The sequence below is a fragment of the Sitophilus oryzae genome, unplaced genomic scaffold (genome assembly GCF_002938485.1).
Source record: "Sitophilus oryzae breed Bouriz unplaced genomic scaffold, Soryzae_2.0 scaffold_803_pilon_pilon, whole genome shotgun sequence".
NCBI classification, from domain to species: Eukaryota; Metazoa; Arthropoda; class Insecta; order Coleoptera; family Curculionidae; genus Sitophilus; species Sitophilus oryzae.
In genome coordinates this window covers 326,937-344,640 of record NW_022147421.1, presented here as the reverse complement: position 1 = coordinate 344,640, position 17,704 = coordinate 326,937, and the positions used below count along the sequence as shown (strand labels likewise).

At 33.0% G+C, this 17,704-nt stretch overlaps 1 protein-coding gene across 1 annotated transcript in view; it reads right to left on the bottom strand.

The window, feature by feature from the left end:
- The window catches only part of LOC115888615 (putative leucine-rich repeat-containing protein DDB_G0290503), a 74,501-nt gene extending 59,780 nt beyond the window's left edge, over window positions 1-14,721 (bottom strand). Inside the window, exons 1-5 of the mRNA XM_030908380.1 lie at window positions 14,547-14,721; window positions 14,286-14,488; window positions 8,400-8,515; window positions 5,832-5,986; window positions 5,576-5,781 (exon numbers count right to left, since the gene is read on the bottom strand). Of these exons, the coding sequence (XP_030764240.1) occupies window positions 5,576-5,781; window positions 5,832-5,986; window positions 8,400-8,515; window positions 14,286-14,488; window positions 14,547-14,561 (695 nt within the window). The 5' untranslated portion in view covers window positions 14,562-14,721. The remainder of the gene's footprint in view (window positions 1-5,575; window positions 5,782-5,831; window positions 5,987-8,399; window positions 8,516-14,285; window positions 14,489-14,546) is intronic.
- Window positions 14,722-17,704: the final 2,983 nt, after the last annotated feature.

Below are 17,704 nucleotides of genomic sequence, written 5' to 3'. Positions count from 1 at the left end.
AGGTTTTTCAATTCGTTGCTTTTTAACTATACAATACATGTTCCTATACCTAAAATAAATCGTTTTTAAGTTATTTAAGATTTAGTTTGAAAACGCATATTTTTCTTGATTTTATCTAGTTTCCTTTGATATTAAGTGTCAAAAGTCAGACAATTTATTTCCATCTGTCAGAAAACAAATTATTTGAACCTATAATATAAATACTGCCTGCTTTAAGAGTTTAAATAGTGTATTTATAAAAATATATCTCTTATTTTCGCTCTTTAGTGATATCTAATAGTTGATATTATTAATAATATACCGTAGATCGAAAAAAAACAGCGCAAAATTGGCTTGGAAATGATGATAGATAACATACTGCTTTTTGAACAAAGTGTCACAATATGACATGGCCAGATCTATTGTTTTACATCCCTTCACATTTAAAGTCATAGGCTACTGGTTAAAATCAAGAAAAATATACGCTGTAAAACTAAATCTTCAATAACTGAAAAACGATTTATTTTAGGTATAGGAACATGTATAGTCAAAAAGTAACGAATTGAAAAACCTTTTGACTAGCTGTAATGAAGTTCATAAAATTTCTGGGCCACCCTGTATATTATATTAATATTATACTAGAATAATAGAGACTTGATTCTCTTGTAATAATAACAGGCAGTGTATTTTATTGTTAACTCATTATTGTAATGAACTTCATTAGTGTTTCTATTGTTGAATTAAATAAGTTAAATATTTAATTGCCATTTTGTAAGAGAGTTTTGATCGGTTTTGGTCGCCGTGGTTCGGTGCGAGAAACCGAGACGTTTGCGCCGCTCTCCCTACCAGTGCAGGTTGAGTGGAGGGGAGCGTAGTCGAGTACCTCGGCCGCACTGGCACTACAGAGGCAGTTAGCGGTCGCACGTGAACCAGTGAGGTTCGAGTCCGGAGTGCCCTGCCAAGTGTCCTACTGCCTGCCGCCTGCCGCCGCCTGCCGCCGTCGCTGCCAGCCGCCTGCCGCCGTATTGTATAAGGTAAGCACCCACCGCCAACGTGATCGAGAGTAGGTCGTATTCTTTTTATTGTTAATACCGTTTACTTTACTGCCTTGACGCGTTATAGGGATAAGGGAGACAGAGATAGTTAGAACGCGCGATCGCAATAGCTGGCAAAACTTGTATTCGTTCAGGGCCAACCGTCCTCTAGCAGGTAGGGGAGCTGAACGGATCACGTGGGCGCGAGGGGCGAAGAAATTTATATTCGTTCAGGGCCAACCGTCCTCTAGCAGGTAGGGGAGCTGAACGGATCGCGCGAACGCAAGAGCTAGCAAAAACTTGTATTCGTTCAGGGCCAACCGTCCTCTAACAGGTAGGGGAGCTGAACGGATTACGTGGACGCGAAGACCGATTTCTTTTATTAAAAAGGGAGACAGATAGCGGTTAAGGTAGTACAGTAAATACCCGGGTGCGAATATCCTTGGAGCTAAGACAGGATCTCGTCCAAATCCCGAGACTGGTTCTGTAGTTCCCGTATTCTCATCAGGAGCGCCGTGGGATCTCGCCGACATCCCGAGGTGGTCCTGACCGGGCGGTGTGGACTGTGCTTATCCAGACGACTCACCGAGACGCCGTTTCGTTCTACTGCGAACGATCCAGGGCTCGCGTGCGTACCTATCCCACAGGACTCCGTTTCGTTCTACTGCGAACGATCCAGGGCTCGCGTGCGTACCTATCCCACAGGACGCCGTTTCGTTCTACTGCGAACGATCCAGGGCTCGCGTGCGTACCTATCCCACAGGACTCCGTTTCGTTCTACTGCGAACGATCCAGGGCTCGCGTGCGTACCTATCCCGGGACGCCTGTAACGACGTCGCCGACGTTTAGAAAGTCGGTTTATAAAAGATTATGTCGCTCCGGTACGTACATGTCTGTGTTTACTAGGACGCCGTTAAGTTAGACGCCGGTTAGAAACTCGCGTCGTTTTATTTACTAGAACGTCATGTCAAAAACGCGCTTTGAATTCGCGTGATTAAATCGGACAGTGAGTTGCATATCGAGATTATACGGTCAAAACTCTAGAGGTGCTCGATTGTTGTAAATTTTATTTTACGAGTCATTAATTATAAACTTTCTTTCACTTTCATTACAATTTAAAGTCGTGAAACTTCCTGGGGTATTTAGCATATAGTTAATTAATTAAATAAAGCCTTAATGTTATGTTATGGTTAACTGTGTGTTTTATTTCTTTTCATTTCATCACTCCCTGGTATCTCCACTGTATAAAAGCTACCCGTATTGGCGAAACGTGGACCTCTTCCACTATAAATAACAGAGGTGGCGCCCGAGAGATTTAAATTTACTACTGTACGCCAATAAGGCTATTTATTTTTCACTGAACCAAAGAAAAATAAAGTGAGACTCTTACATAGCGAAATAAAAAAAGTGGGATTCCATTTGAAAAAATGATTTATGATCATCTTTTAATCGCTGAAGTCCATGACAGCTGTTGCCATTATTATATGACATTCAAACAATATAATATTTGAAATAGATGGAACCCAGGGGGGTGACAGTGAAATACGAAAATTGGGAAACAGTCATTAGTGTCATTCCTATCATCTCCTGACAAGTATGGCCGCCTAGACAAGGACAGCAATGTTTCTGTCTAACTATTGTCTAACTTCACAGTTTATTAGAATTGACAGATTTCAGACATGGTACAAAGAATATAAGGTATGATCGATAGCGGCTCCAATTTCGTTCAGTTCGCGCATACCACCTGTGACGTCACTAGGAAAATGAGGAATAAATAAAAAATTAAGAAAGTTGACAGATCTGCATTTTTTGGGGTTATGGTTAAGAATTGTTTATTTTTAAGACTTTTTAGTTCGTTTAATTTAATAATTACTAAAACCAGCAGTTCCAAAAAAACATATTTAAAAATAATAATTATCTATTAACATGGATTTGGACTTTGGACCATAATAGGTAAGAATACTAAATTTATTTCTATATTTGGTACCTATAAAATTTTTTATTAGGTTTTTAGTTTGCGATGTTTATGGTAAATAATTTTCATGTTAATTGCCTCTGATTTCACATAAGGACAGAGATGAGGATATAATATATGGAAAAGTAACCACAAGAGGAATTGTTACATCATTTAAAAAATGTTGGGAATTTTATTGTTTCCCATCGAAAAGTAGAAAATGCCAATTCAGATAAATGTATTGTAATTGTGATAGAAGTAATTCCAAGGGTGAAGTTTATTATAATTAGTGGAAGTAATTCCAAGGGTGAAGTTTATTATAATTAGTGACCTCTGCTTCTTTTTATATGTAGATGTTTCAGGTTTTGAGAATAAATCGGTTGAACGAAACCCAAAATTTAGAGAAAGTATTTGCATACCCAGAATATGCCCATCAAGGATTATATAGCTCAAATTTCCTTTAATGGTAGGCAATTATTCAATGCAAATTAACTTTTTAAGTGACTGAAATATTAAATAGTTTACAATATGGTATATCATTAAAAATATATTACTTTTAGGTACAATTAGGGCCCGATACATTTCAAAAAGTAGAATATTATTTTATATTAAATGAGGTATTGTACCAACAATCAATTTATATTAATACCGGAGATTAAAAAATAACAGAATAAATAGTTCTTTTTTTATACTACAAAAATAAACTATAGAATACAACAGTATTTAAAAAAATAAATAAAAAGTTATGTCCCGGCCGAGATTCGAACTCCGGTCTCTCGCTTCCTAGCCCGACTCCTTACGCACTGCTCCACAGTAACTTGCTTAGCGATAATTCAATGACGGTATATAAACAAAAAAACAGGTTTATAACAATATCTTGACGATTTGAACTGGCGCGCGGAGCGTGCTGACCAATAGCGCCTGTTATCACCTGTGACGTAGCGACCAATCTGCGCAATATCATACCTTGTATTCTTTGTATATACCATGGATTTCAGAGACAACTTCAGATTTGTTCTAGAACAAATTTTGACGCCATTTTATTTCTCTCCGTTTAGTTTTGTTTTGTAAATTCAATTTGATATTTCGGCTGAAATTTATAAATATAAAGGTAATAAAGCATATAAAATATATTTATATTACATGAAAAATCCTGGAGAAAAAGACGTTTCTGCAGTACTAGGTATTCTCATGTATATTAAACATAGGTAGTAAATAAACACTATTTCTGTAATTTTTAGATGCAAGAAAATTTTGTTATGTTTATGATCGGCGGTTTTTTGAAAATGGAAACAATTTACAGCAAGGCTTTAACTATGGCCAACATTAGTTATCTCCAGTATGTGCGATTTATTGTCAATAATGCAATTAATCTGACTGATACAATCTGATTGTTATCCGACTAAAAGTCTCTTTTTGCTTCTTTTTGATTTATAAACCAGGTCTCTTTGGGAATAATGGACGCTTTTTTTAAACAGTATATTTATATTTTATACCTATTGATATTTTTACATTGTTAATTTTAGTATAAAAAAAATTGTTTTTCTGTTTTCAGGTTTTTGTATAAGGCTCCCGTTTTCATATTCCTGCCCCCGTTTTCTGTCCCTAATGGCTGTGAATACGTGTATTTATTTACAAATTACTGTAAGTCATGCTTATACCTTACTAATTTACGTTAAAATTGCATATAATTAAGTAAGTGCTGTAGAAATCATTCAATTCTTTATTTTTTATATTTATTTAGTCACGTTGTTTCAAATAAATATGTTTGGATAAAATTTTGTTTTGTTTTATTTATGATAAAAAAGAGTACAAAATACATTTAAACAGAAAGAGGGCCCGCCATTTTGAATAACCGGAAACGGAAATAAAAATGAAGCCATCATGTCAACCTATCAATTGGAAAATTAGTTCTCCAGACGGCAACGAAGGCTTTCGGTGGCGTATCGTGTTTCCACGATCTAACACAGAGTTGACACTTCTTTCTAGTTAATTATATTATCGATAGAACCACACGTCTTCTCTCTATGGCACAGTGGCTGTGGTAATCACTAAATTTGATGTTTAGGCTGTACACATATTTTTGACAGGCAGTTTTTTACATCCAGAAATTTTAAATATTTTTTTTTCTCAAAAACGGTTAATGTTTAGGCTGTACACATATTTTTGACAGGCAGTTTTTTCCATCCAGAAATTTTAAATATTTTTTTTTTCTGTGTCTGAGTGTTTGATATCAATATTCATAGAATTTTACAGAGAATTTAAGTATGTAATAAAAAATGGGGGCGCCCATTTAAAATATGAAAGTTGGTGTCAACTTCCGGTATTTCAAGTGCCGCCATATTAAAAATATTTTTAATCGATAGATCTCGTTGTTAAACAATGATGTGCAAAAAATCTCCGATCTAGATATTGTAGTTCTATAGGAACTTCTAATGCACCCTCATACTGGGACACCCTGTATATACATTCGGTTTACAACGTTTTACAATTTTTCCCCTAAAACCACTCCCCAAAAGGTACACAATCCGCCTAAAAAGCCCCGATCGACGAATTAAGCCGTGGTTTCAACCTTCATTTACTGGATATACTATATGCCTAATTTTACTTTTTATTTTCATTTTTTAATTTGTTAACTGCTCCTTCATGATCTTGTGATTTAGGAGAGGTTTTGCGACTTTCGGACGTAGTTGGTGTATTACATCTTGTTGGAAACTTCTGAGTTGATAAGCGACTAATTTGATGTTTTACTTTCTCAAGTTCTCCTTTTAATTCGTCTACGACACTATCGGCATGGGGAACATTGCAAGGAAACTAAATCATTCGATTATTATCATCAATTAGCATATACTAAGTTATCGTACCTTATCTACTATATGCAAAGAGCCTGTGGAACTAAGATTGCAGTTTTGCCTTGATGTAGTTGATATGTGATACATTTTTCCCGGACAACTGATGGTCTTTTCCAAATTGAAACAGTTTATTTTATTGATATCTGAGTTGTTACAAGAATTATCTCCTAAAAAAGAATGGAAAAATAATATCAATTTTATACGTATATTTGTATTGTCGGTTTTGAATGTTTTGAAACCTGAGGGGAAAAGTTGTTAAAATTTGAATTTTAACAATGTGCATAGACGATGTTAACATTGTTGGCGAAACACGAGTCTAGGGTTCGAAATAAAGTGTTTTGGTATATAGTAGGGAAGTAGTGTTTTATTTTGAGTGGAACCGTTAAAAGTTCGTAAAGGGTATGATTAAGTATTATACAGGGTGGTCCGAACTGAATTCCGGAAACTTGGACAACATATTCTGCAGATAAAATAATTAAAAAAGTTCATGTATGTATGTTCATGTTGTGTGTCAAGGTATGTCAACTGGTATGTCCTAAAATGCTTAGTTTCGGAGATACAGGGTGTAGAAGTTTTATTTTTATTTCGATTTTTTCCAATTAATTTCTGAAGTAACGTCAATATTTGGATAAAAATTGGCGTCTGGGAGTTTTTTGACATGAGAAATTTGATTTTGATGTCAATATGACTCCTACTTGTAGAGGGTGCCACCTACATATTTTTTAACTGGTTTGAAGAGTAATAACTTTTTGTCCGTACCTGTATAAAACTACTGAGTAAAAAAATATACATTTACGATGTTTTTTACGTAAAAAAGCTCTTGGTTAAAATTAGTGATGAGTGAAATATCGGTAACTGTGACTTTGTCACTGATATTCTATAATCACAGTCACGGCCTGTGACTGATTTGAAAATAAACGGTGACTTGCTAAAGCGTGACGATTACAGTTAATTGTGATTTCTCTGGTAACGAGAAAATACTTCACAGAGCGGGACGTCGCGCGTCGCGAACGCAGCTGCCGATGGAGCAGGTCGTGACTCAGTTCACAGTCACGAGTCACGACGTACGTCTCATAGGATAGATATTTGACAAAGTGATCTAAAGACTGTTAGAAGTGATTTAATTTTTTATGTATTTTATATTTTATTACTATTTTCTATCACTACGAATCGGTTTGGTTCCTTTTTAGTTTAGCAGTTTTTTTTAAAGCCAAACATAAAGTTTTACCTTTATACTGTTTATTTTTTTTTAGAAACTTCATTTTTTATATATTTCGTTTATTTTAATACAAAGGAAAATATTTGTTGTTTAATGTATTACTTATCTCGTGTTGTTAAGTTTCGTTCGTTATGGTTATGAGCATATTGCATATTTTATTCTTTTCCCGTTGGTTTCTTTAAATAAAAAAATTGTTTTATTTTTATTTTTTAATATACCTTTTACCCACTGTTTAGTGTTTTCTATTTCAGCGGCCTTGGATAAAGGACAAATAAAAATTAGTATAACAACAACAACAGAATCGTATCATTCGTATCGTATCTTATATTTTAGCCGTGATTGTGCTTTCGGATTCATAATCATAAAGTCGCAGTCACAGTTGAGAGTCACAGATAATACAAAGTCGCTGTCGCAGGTAAGCCTGTGAACAGAAAATCACGGTTTGGCTCATCACTAGTTAAAATCGCTACGAGTAATGGTCCTCGGGATATTTGGAATCTACATTACCAATTCGTGTCATAATTGACATAAATTAAACATGTTGACTAAATAGTTATTAGACTGAAATCATAAATTTGAAATGTTTTGTGCCAAAAGTTCAAAAGAAACTGTTTCATCATCATTTTTTTCAAAGAAAAATTTATGATTAATTTAAAAAAATAAAAAGTTCCCAAATTTATAATTTCAATCAAATAACTATCTACTCAACATGTTTATTTTTTGTCGATAATGACATACAGTGACTGTTTCCATTCTAAATATCTTGAGAATGGTTGCCCGTAGTGATTTTTACCAAGAGACATTACGTCAAAAATCAGGGAAATATATATTTTTTCACTCCTTTACAAGTAGGAGTCATATTGACCTCAAAATCAAATTTCTCATGTCAAAAAACTCCCAGACACAAATTTTCATCAAAATATTGGCGTTATTTCAGAAATTATTTGAAAAAAATAAAAATAAAAATGAAACTTCTACACTCTGTATCTCCGAAACTAAGCATTTGAGGACATACATTTATACGAACTTTTTTACTTATTTTTATCGGCAAAATATGTTGCCGAAGTTTTCGGAATACAGTTCGGACCACCCTGTATTACGAAGAGATTACATTAATGTTGTATATGTATGAGTCAAATTCATTAAATGTCAAAAATTCTTTTCAAGCATTTTTTGAGCACAAAAATATAAAAAAAAATATCGGGATATCGGGTATAATAATATGCTTCCTGTAAAGGGGATTTCTGTGAAAATAGCATAGGATAAAAATTGTTATAAATGGAGTATTAGTCAAAAATGTTTCTTATCACAATTCTTTTGCAGGAAAAAATATATGATACGTAGGTATTGTAAAAACTTACCAGTCATCTGAATATTATGAGAGACAATACTAGCGCAAGGCGAGTGAATTCTCTGGATGGTCCTGCACATTTTCTGCCGATCTGGTGGACTAGCGGGGCGACCTTTTTTCTTAACTCTAAACAATACATTTTATATTTTTTTTATGCAACTGGTTTGATTATATACAGGGTGTTTCAAAAACATGTGCCATATCTCATGGGGAGATTCTTCACGTAAAAATAAGATTTATTTTTTATATGTACAGGGTGGGTCAAATTCGACGATTTTAAATGGAAACACCCTTTTCTATAGGAGATAGATGAAAGCTAATATCGGTGTCTGGAGCTCAATTTTCATCAAAAACATGATGGTGAAAACCGCACATCAATATCTGTTACCGTTTCGGAGATACAGGGTGATTTTAAATAATGTGCATTTTTAACAACTCGCTGTAACTTTTTTGCTATGGAAAATTTTGCATTTCTATGAAAACATTTCCAAAGCACCTTTTTACGTAGAATTTAATGGTTTAAGTATAATTTTTTTTTAAATTAATAATTTAAGAATTATCAACAGAAAATTCGATTTTTTATGGGACACCCTCTATATTTTTAATTAACTGAAAATATTTTAAAATTACCTTTCCAAAAATATAGCACACTTGATATTTCGTTATAATCCCCTTCGAAATACAGAATTTTTAAAAGTTCGCCACTTTTAACTAGTAGGCTTTGGACCCCTTATTGATGTTGCCCTTAATGGAACTCGAAAACATATTTTTCCAGCAAGACGACGCACCGCCTCTGAACGCTGAAGTTATCACCAAATTTTTGCAGCCAATTTCAAGAATAATTGAATAGCTAACTAAGATCCCAGCCGCTGGCCGTCGAGGACGCCTGACTTAGTGCACATGGATCTAATCCTATGGATATATTTGCGGAAGAATAACAGTTCCTTATTCTTCCTTATAATCTAGACAAGAATTAGAAATACTTAGCAGTTATGAGAGGGTATCTTTCACCCCCACTGAGTTAATGAATTCAGCGAGAAATGTTCAAAAACTGCCCCGTCTGTCCATAACAGAAGACGGTTGATATGTCGAACACCTGTAGGAAAATCTCATGTCTTGGTTTGCTATTTATTTTTATTGTTATTAGATATAGTTTAAATGTGCTGATGTTGGTTAAATATATTTTTAATTGTTATAAAATTCTGCATCTCTCATAGCAAATATTATCTTCGTTTTAATTGATGCTCACAGCTAGATTTTTTTTGCATTACAGTCGGTGCCGTTCAAAGCCTACTTATTTAAAGGGGGCGAATTTTTATATACTCTATACCCCGAAGAGGAATCAAGCAAAATATCAAGTGTGTTATATTTTTGGAAAGGTAATTTTAAATTATTTTCAATAAATTAAAAATATACAGGGTGTCCCATATAAAAAATCGAATTTTCTGTTGATAATTCTTAAATTATTAATTTTAAAAAAATTATACTTAAACCATTAAATTCTACGTAAAAAGGTGCTTTGGAAATGTTTTCATAAAAATACAAAATTTTCCATAGCAAAAAAATTACAGCGATTTGTTAAAAATGCATATTTTTGAAAAACACCCTGTAACTCCGAAACGCTAACAGATATCGATATGCGGTTTTCACCATCATGTTTTTGACAAAAATTGAGCTCCAGACACCGATATTAGTTTTTGTCTATCTCCTATAGAAAAGGGTGTTTCCATTTAAAAGCGTCGAATTTGACCCACCCTGTACATGGGTCCGATTGTGATTTGTTACAGATGTTAAAGTCTTCATTTCGCGCGGTTTAGAATGCCTAAATTTGGAAAAAAGTTGAAAATAACAAAGAAAATTATTATTTAAAAAAAAACAAAATTATATATCTCAAAAACTAAGCAAGATACTGTTACGTTTTTCGTCGGTTCCATGTGGATAGAAAGTCACAATTTATTTAACCACAATTTATTTAACACTAATTAACAAAAACAATAACGATAAAAGACTTAAAGAACTATTTACAAACGATTTATAACTATTTATCTAGAAAGAATTTATTTTTGAACTTCGCGCGTCAAGTGTACTCGTTTATTTATGTCTGTCCTCTTTAGGCCCCAGCCGCCGGCTTTTATACCCACAGCTAAAGATTTCTCGAATAGTCCATAGATCATTAGGTGCATAGAGAAGGTTTCGATTGTTCTCGTATGTACTACTCCATTCCTGTGGAACTCGATTCTTCTCGAAACTTCGAATGAATAATTACGGTGTCTATTCTGTAATGCGATGTTAAGGTCATCTGAGGGTGGGACATATAGTTAGGTTAGGTCGAGTCCACACGGGTCCGCAACAATACGTAAAAAATTGAACAGAGTAAAATTGAAGGTCTTTTTTTTGCAATATTTTTGTTCTCTTTCAATTTTCTGTAGATCTTTTTATTTCGTAGATATTACGTTTTTTTAGTTTGACTTGCGTGTAAGGACCACCTTCTTAGAGCCCTTAAAACCCAAAAATCTCGTAAAAATGAAGAGTTCAAGACTGTTCAACTATAGAGGTTAATTTGAAGATCGTGTAATATCCTACCAATTGATAGTTTTTATTTTTATGATTTTAGTCATAGATTTTGTTGTTAATTTTTTTTTTCCGAAAAAATGAGGTGACCATTTTAATTTTTTCATAACTCCGCGAGTTTTTGAGCTACAAACTTGAAAAGACCTTTAAAAAAGCATTTAAAAGGTTTTTTAAGCATTTTGAAAAACGGTCATATTCATTTTCTTCGAAAAATGTGTCCTTTCTGGAATTTAGTTTTCGAAAATTAAAAAATCACCTTTACAGAGTGATAACTCGGCTATTATTACACCTACGATAATCAACAAAAAATGAGTTGATTCGTTATTCCAAAAGCTTCATTTTTGCTCTATGATTTTTGTGACAAAACGCAAGGTTTTCGAGTTATTTATAAAAAATGGCAGAAAAATATGCAGTTTTTAAATGAAAAATCAAGATTTTCAATCCTAAATAACTCGGAAAATACTAATTTTCTGAAAAAATGTTATAGACCATTTTTTACTTAAAATTCATCCCTTTATTGATTTTTGCAATTAAAATGGGTGATTTATCTTTCACCCCCGAAGAGGGGTGGCACTCACCCCCAGGGTGAAAGCACAAATTGCTACTATGTAACTTTTGTTTCTTACATATATCTCTATTCACTGTTAAAATTTCACGTCAATCGGTGCGTGTGTCAAGAATTCGGAGGTAATACCCTATTTTTATCCTCGCTTACTGGCCTACTTAAAGTTTTTCGTATTTGTTTTAAAACACCCTGTATAAATATAACTGATTTATCCTTAAAGAACAAAAGAACATTATGTGCATATTATAGATAAGCAAAAGTGGATTTCTAGTAATGAGCAAATGCAAGGCTTCCTTGGTCTTAGTCTTGCAGGGTCATGTCTTGGTCTTGCTGCAAGACTCTTACAAGTCTTGCGTTTTTCTAATAGATGTCTACTAGAGGCACTTTCTACATAGAAAATCTTCAAATAAATAATATTTTTAGTAATTTAATGTAAATAAAACTTTTAAAAAAACTACTACTACTTCCTGTTTCACCGGAAATGACTACAACTTTTAATTTTTAAATGGCACCCTCCGTATTTTTTATTTTATTCGATAGAAAGTGACATTCTGAATAGAATGACATATCATATGTCAACTTTTGACATTTTCGCTTAATAAAAAATAGTATTTCAAATTTCAATCTAGAGTGCCATGGCTATGTTAAAAACACTAATTTTTAATCAAAGAGCCTTGGAAAAATAGATTTGATCGTCTAATGTTTTTACTGTCTTGTCTTGGCCGGTTAAAAGATGCCCAGATCGTATTTTTAATCATATCTCAATTTTTTCACATTGAGCGAGGGTGGCTCATTAGCATATTTGGAAAAAACATTTTTTTATGAATAATTTGATACCACACACTTGGTATTTCGAGTCAAATTGTCGTTATGAACCGTTTGTTGCAATTTCAAATAAACTATATTCGAAAATGTCAAAAGTTGACATATGATATGTCATTCTATTCAGAGTGTCATTTTCTATCAAATAAAGTAAAAAAATACCGAGCGTGCTATTTAAAAATCAAAAGTTGTAGTCATTTCCGGTGAAACAGGAATTGATCGAAAACAATTGAATACGTCAATAAAACCTAATTCGCGTTACATACTAACATACCAAATCTCAATTTTTTATCTGCAAAAATAAATAGTTAATAAGTTATAGGGGTGAGCCACTTTTGAGACGCACCCGGTATAGCGCTTAACGCCTTGGGAGCAGGGAGGTGACAGTGAAATAGGAAAATTGGTAACAGTCATTAGTGTCATTCCTGTAATTCTCCTCACGACAAGTCCGCCTAGACAAGGACAGCATTGTTTTTGTCTAACTATTGTCTACTTCACAGTTTAGAATTGTGACATCATTTCAGTTTCAGAGACAACTTCAGATTTGTTCTAGAACAAATTAGAAAATATTCGACGCCATTTTAATTCATTCCGTTTAGTTTCGTTTTGAAGTTCAATTTAATATTTCGGCTGAAATTTATAAATATAAAGGTAATAAAGTATATAAAATATATATTACATTTCAAGAATCCTTTTAAAATGATGTTTCTGCAGTAGTAGGTATGTCCCATGTGTATGAAAAATAGGTAGGAAATAAACACTGTTTTTTTCATTTTTAGATGCAAGAAAATGGTGTTATAATCTTTTGATCATGCGATTTTTTTGAAAATGGAAACAATTTACAGCAAGGTAAGATCATTTTTAACTTTCACTTAGCCAACATTAGTTATCTCCAGTATGTGCGATTTATTGTCAAAAATGCAATAAATCGGACTGATAATCTGATTATGTTATCTGACTAAGTCTCTTTTTTCTTTTACATTTATACAGCAGTTCTCTTTGGGAATAATGGACGCTTTTTTTAAACAAGTTATATTTATATTTATACCCTATATGATATTTCGTAACATTATAGTTAATTTTAGTATAAAAAAATGTGTTTCTCTGTTTTCAGGTTTTTGTATAAGGCTTCCGTTTTCATGTTCCTGCCCCAGTTTTCTGTCCCTGATGGCTATGAATACGTGTATTTATTTACAAATTACTGTAAGTCATGCTTATACCTTACTAATTTAGGTTAAAATTGCATATAATTAAGTAATTGCTGTAGAAATCATTCAATTCTTTATTTTTTATATTTATTTAGTCACGTTGTCTCATATTTCAAATAAATATGTTTGAATAAAATTTTGTTTTGTTTTATTTATGATAAGAAAGAGTACAAAATACATAATAAAAGAGGGCCCGCCATTGAATAACCGGAAACGGAAATAAAAATGAAGCCATCATGTCAACCTGTCAATTGGAAAATTAGTTCTCCAGACGACAACAAAGGCTTTCGGTGGCGTATCGTGTTTCCACGATTTAACACAGAGTTGACTCTTCTTTCTAGTTAATTATTTTATGCTTGGGAGTAGCAAGGTACAGCTTGTCATGATGGAGCCGTTCGATATACAAGGAAGGTAATGTGGCTAGCACTACGCTTCAACCCTCTATTATTACCTCAGGATTGTGAATCGCAAGTACTCATTTAAGGCTGAGTCGACCTAGGTACCCAAACTATTTTTATTTTAATAAAAATAGTCGGCTGATGAAATGCCGGCTGTAGGATTTGAACCTACAACCTTTAGATTGGTAGACGAGAACTGTACCTCTACGCCACCGGGCATCATCTGAGATAGATTACAACATATTAAAAAAATGAAAAAATGTTTTAACACAAATTTCAAAAGAACTCTATAGACCGGAATTTGCTTTTACTCTTTTATATGAGTATTTTACTTTACTGGTCCTCTGTTGTGATTCTGAATAGATGGATTACGAGATACGGGACATAGTCTCATCATTTTATGTCTGGAACTCGGGAAGTTATCCGTGGAGTGGATTGTTTTGTGGATAGCACACAAAGTTCCACGAGCAGAATCCTCTAGCATTATTAAATCATCTATTTCATGTTCATGCTTCATCTCCTTTCCTGTACAAAACTAAAAAAATAAGAGTAAGCGCATATTTTCTATATTACTTTTTTCTTGTTTCACTCACTTTATTTGACATCATGGTTCCATTAAAAAATTAGCTTGACACGAAGCAAAATCACCATGAATTTTTTCAGAAATATTTACAAAATACGAGTTACATATTCGTAATTTTGAAAAACCGTTTACTTTTAATATAATTCACGAAATGTCTGTCACCCGTCTATCATCGACATTTAGACAGATCGAATCTCTGTTGTAGCCAATTATTTTTAGATATATTTTTTTTAAAGAAATTTTACCTTAACAGATATAATAGCCTATTATTTAAATAAATAATATGTGATGTAAGTAATTCATTATTGAAGTCGAAGAAGATATTGCAAAAGTCTATACTTAGTTACTTAAACAGATCCAAGGTTGTTGTGCATATATTTAATTTATACTTAATTACGTTTAAGTTCGTAGGCTATAATTCAGTTGTTGCAAAGAATAAAAAAGGTTTTTTTTTCAAATACTACAACTATGAAACAGAAATAAATGTGAGGGATTAAAAATATAAAAGTTGGTTCTTTTAAATTTACAAATTGTAATAATTAAAGAATTAATATTCAGATGGAGAATGAATTACCACAAAAGGAGTTTTGCTTTTTAATATATTTATTACAAATTAATATCTTAATGGCAAGGAAAGGTACTTAGTACATGATATCTTATTTTTATCATATCTTTTTTATAACGCAACTTGATGGTTTCCGGTTTAAAATTATTTAATAGAAATAGAACTTAAATTGTTTAATAATCTATAATGTTTATCTTGTGCATTTAAATGCTAAAGTCTGAGAAAGACGACATTCAAAAAATGACAGAACAATAACTGTCACTGTCACTATTCCTTTGTCGGGCAGAATGCGGGCAGATTTGAGGCAGAATGGGGGTAGATTATACTAAAAAGTTGTAGAATATCATTAAATCTGTTTAAAATGTATGAAATAATATATCTAATATTATATCTTGAAAATAATAATATTTTTAACATGGATCGGAACAAAGCGTCTACCCCAGAACATAAATATTAGATATTTGTATCCCATATTGAAACAGCAGCAATGGAGGTCATCCTAGACCTAGCACCACTACTCATTCTCGTTGGTAGATATGCCATGCGACAATGAATAGAGTTGTCATTAACGGAAACAGTACTGGGATAATTTTCAGGTCAGCGCAGCGGCTTGGAACAACCTCAAAAAGAAAATTACTTGTCCAACTCTCATTGGAAGACATACAGTACGTCTATCCGTTCTGTAGCTACGGGGCATCCCCAAGGGGGAAACCAAATACGTTTAAATAAAATTTTATTTTAAACGTATTTGGGGGAATCGATATTCTCTCGATGTTTCTCGTAAAATTAGACGACGCGTCCCATCAATAAGAAATCGACAAATTTACAAGTAGCGAATGAATGGGCGGAGTGTTTCTGTGGAGTGTTTTGCGGTGACATACTCGTCAAGTCCATGTGGACTCCTTCACGCATTCCTTTTATATGTAGACACAGATCCAGTAGACGTACTTTACCAAGAATGTTGAGAAACACCTCACTGTAGTATTGAGTAATAAAAAGAATTGGAAAAGAAGCATTTGCTCAGCAAGTAAAAGATCATACCATAACGTGGTATACGGATACTTCCAAAACCAAAGCAGTGACAGGGATAGGAGTATTTGGGCCGAAAACTAAATACTCCGAACCAATGGGCACCTACCCCAGGAATCCTTGAGGCAGAAATCTACGCTATCGAAAGATGCATACAATTTATCTACAGGGTGGTCCGCACTGTATTCCGGTTCTGTAACTTCGGAAGCATATTCTGCAGATGCTTAGTTTCGGAGATACACAGTGTAGAAGTTTCATTTTTATTTAGATTTTTTTCAAATAATTTTTGAAGTAACGTCAATATTTGGATGGAAATTAGTGCCTGGGAGTCTTTTTACATGATAAATTTGATTTTAATGTCAATATATTATTACTCCTACTTGTAAAGTATATTAACTTTTCGTCCGTACCTATATAAAATTACTGAGTAAAAAATATACATTTGCGACGTTTTTTACGTAAAAAAGGTATCTTGGTAAAAATCGCCATGGGTAATGGTTCTCAAGATATTTGAAAACGAAATTATCAATACCTGTCATCATTCACATAAATTAAACATGTTGACCAAATAGTTATTAGACTGAAATCATAAATTTGAAATATTATTATGTTAAAAGTTCAACAAGAGTTTCTGTTGAATTAACACGTATATTTTATTTTGTTGTTTTACATATTTTAAGATTTTTTAAAAATTTATACAGGGTGTTTCATAAAATATGACCATTGAGTAATTACGATTATGCTTAAACTGCTTGACGTTTAAAGCTGATTTTTGCCAAACCAAACCAAACGGATTGACTGTGGAGTGTAGAGGTTCGATAGGAGGGGTTTCTTGAATCTCAAATTCAAAGAGGGTGAAAACGCCCCTGAAAAAGTTCAACAGAAACTCTTTTATCATCAATTTTTTCGAAAAAAAATTATGATTACTTTAAAAAAATAAAAAGTTCTCAAATTTATAATTTCAGTCAAATAACTGTTTGTTTTTTGTCAACAATGACATGTATTGACTATTTCAATTCTAAAATACCTTGAAAACGATTGCTCGTAGAGATTTTTACCAAGAGACATTTTTTATGTACTAGACATTAATTATGTGCGTAGAAAATCACGGAAATGTATATTTTTTCACTCAGTAGTTTTATACAGGTACGGACGAAAGTAATTACTCTTCAAAACAGTTAAAACACATCTAGATGGTGCCCCTTATAAATAGGAGTCATATTGACATCAAAAACAAATTTTTCATGTCAAAAAAGTCCCAGATACCAACTTTCATCCAAATATTGACGTTACTTCATAAATTATTTGGAAAAAATCGAAATAAAAATGAAACTTCGACGCCCTGTATCTCCGAAACTAAGCATTTTAGGACCACTCTGTATATACATAAAACAAGTCAAAAAGTTCGTATAAACTTATGTCCTAAAATGCTTCGTTTCGGAGATACAGGGTGTAGAAATTTCAGTTTTATATCGATTTTTTCCTAATAATTTCTGAACTAAATTTTGGATGAAAATTAGTATCTGGTTTTTTTTAACATGAGAAATTTGATTTCGAGGTCAATGTAACTCCTA